This window comes from Seriola lalandi, unplaced genomic scaffold, assembly GCF_002814215.2.
Source record: "Seriola lalandi dorsalis isolate HSWRI2012SDOR001 ecotype SW California unplaced genomic scaffold, Sedor1 jcf7180002054800, whole genome shotgun sequence".
Classification (NCBI taxonomy): Eukaryota; Metazoa; Chordata; class Actinopteri; order Carangiformes; family Carangidae; genus Seriola; species Seriola lalandi.
This window is the reverse complement of record NW_019525353.1, coordinates 40,154-42,665: the sequence shown is the minus strand read 5'-3', so window position 1 is coordinate 42,665 and position 2,512 is coordinate 40,154. Positions and strand designations below refer to the sequence as shown.

General features: G+C 41.7%; 1 protein-coding gene across 1 annotated transcript in view; it reads right to left on the bottom strand.

Moving 5' to 3' along the window:
• Window positions 1-2,512, bottom strand: part of tpcn3 (two pore segment channel 3) — an 18,975-nt gene that overhangs the window by 13,097 nt on the left and 3,366 nt on the right. Inside the window, exons 3-4 of the mRNA XM_087179223.1 lie at window positions 2,370-2,498; window positions 654-770 (exon numbers count right to left, since the gene is read on the bottom strand). Coding sequence (XP_087035349.1) covers window positions 654-770; window positions 2,370-2,498 — 246 coding nt within the window. The remainder of the gene's footprint in view (window positions 1-653; window positions 771-2,369; window positions 2,499-2,512) is intronic.

Below are 2,512 nucleotides of genomic sequence, written 5' to 3'. Positions count from 1 at the left end.
CACCTGAACACACACCTGAACACACACCTGAACACACACCTGAACACACACCTGAACACACACCTGAACACACACCTGAACACACACCTGAAAACACACCTGAACACACACCTGAACACAAACCTGAACACTCACCTGAACACACACCTGAACACACACCTGAACACTCACCTGAACACTCACCTGAACACACACCTGAACACACACCTGCTCGTGTCACTGAATCCTACCTTTATGAGAAAAATACTGACGTGCAAATTAAACTGGATTTGGAGGCAAAGGGTAAAAATAGGGATTTTTTTTCTCTTTAAATATGATTTTTAGCAACATAAAGTGACATTAAATCAGAGTTTGTTTAATAATTATATATTCATAATATATAATTATTAATGATCGTTATACGTCAGAGCATCTCACACTCACTATTTATTCGCAGTGGATCAAGAAAACAAACAAAAGCGTCCGAGTCACAAACACAAAATATAACTGTGACATTTTTAGATTAAAGTGTCAAAAGTTTAAAATCTGTTTAATTAGTAAATAATGAAGATTTATGTCTCGTTTTTTTCACCATTTGACAAACAGGCCGGATCATCATAATACGTCTCTTTTCAGCCCCGTATCCAAACAGGTGAGACACGTGGTGCTGTTACCTGCCGTCCCTCCGTGACGTTGACCAATAGGAGCGGGCGCAGGACTCTGGACCAGCGGAGGGCGTAGTAGTTTGTGGCTTTGAGCGCTCCGTAGATGATCATGTCGGCCAGAGTGAGCTGGAACAAACAGAGGAACAAAAGGAGTCATCCACTGCACACACACTTTGTTTTCACGTTCAACAAAGAAGATTTCATTCAACTGCTTTTAAAATCGTCTTCTTCGACTCTAATCCTTCCTCTGAACGCTGAGTTTTTCTGCCATCCTCCTGGTTTCTGTAGCCGCCGCCGCCGCCGCCGCCTCCTGGCCGACACGCAACACATCGCATTGTGTAACTTGTGGCGGGATGATGATGTAATGAATGTTTGAATGTTCAGTTTAGTTTGTAAATTTAAAATGAACAATAAACAAAGTATTGTTCCCATGACAACCGAGTACTCGCGGGTACTTCGCCTGATAACAGCACCTCAGCCGAGGAACAGAGCCCTGCAGTGAAGTTTTTATTTTGATTTTACATCAAATTAAAACAACTATTCCCCCAAATAATCAAAACTGTTACAACACAACAGCTGATAAACAATAATCCTGGCGACAGATGAAATATGATTTCATGTGATTTAATGTATTTGATGAAGTGGCTGCGAGTCACCAGGAAGACTTGCTGCTGTAAAGGCGCTGACGAGGCAACTTCTCCGGCTAAAGGTTGTTTCACAACAACAGGCAGAAAGTCTCCTCAGCACATTCTGACTCTGCAGATCTCAGACAGGAACTCTGCTCAGCACACAGCAACGACTTCAGCTTTCACACCAAAAAACCAGGAACATGTGCGACTCACCAACCGTCACCAGGATGTAACCTCAGCCCCAGGTCTATACACTCTAATGCAAACATGTTCGTAGTGATCCTCCCCTCTGTAGGTCTCCAGTCCAATCTAATCATATCATCTACTCTATACAGGGTACCTGTGGTGTGAATACTTTAGAAAAAACTTCAGAAAAATTAAGTCAATTAGCTCATTAATTGTTTTATGTTTGCATGCTACATATCTGGTATCAGTTTGATCCCGTTAGCTTAAAGTGTTACAGCAGTTTCTGGGAAATCAGTTTTCTCTAATTATCATACAAATGTAAAAAGAAAGTTCTCTAAAATGAAACCAGATAATATACTCCACATGAAGTACCTGTCCTGTAAGTATGAAGTTTCTATGATGTATTGCACTACAGAGTCAAAGTGTCAAAGAGTCAAAAAGTTAAAGAGTCAGAGAGTTAAAGAGTCAAAGAGTCAAAGAGTCAGAGGGTCAAAGAGTCAAAGAGTCAGAGGGTCAAAGAGTTAAAGAGTCAGAGAGTCAAAGAGTTAAAGAGTCGAAGAGTCAGAGAGTCAAAGAGTTAAAGAGTTGAAGAGTCAGAGAGTTAAAGAGTCAAAGAGTCAGAGAGTCAGAGGGTCAAAGAGTTAAAGAGTCAAAGAGTCAGAGAGTCAAAGAGTTAAAGAGTCAAAGAGTTAAAGAGTCAAAGAGTCAAAGAGTCAAAGAGTCAGAGAGTCAAAGAGTCAAAGAGTTAAAGAGTCAAAGAGTCAAAGAGTCTGGTTTTAGTTTGGGCTCAGTGCAGCGAGTTGCCACTAGGACGAATCGTCAGTATGAACACATTTACTTTTTTCAGTTTCCCCTTTACAAATCAGAAGCCCCTCCCATCAGACTGATGATGCAGATAAGCCCCTCCTACCATGAGGATGACGATGATGCAGATGTTTTTGGGGTCTTTCCAGAACTTGTCTCGAGGGATCACCTTGGCGTAGTGAACCAGTCGAATGGTGAAGACCAGGAGACACAGCAGCTCCACCAGCATGGTGGCCTGAAACACAACAG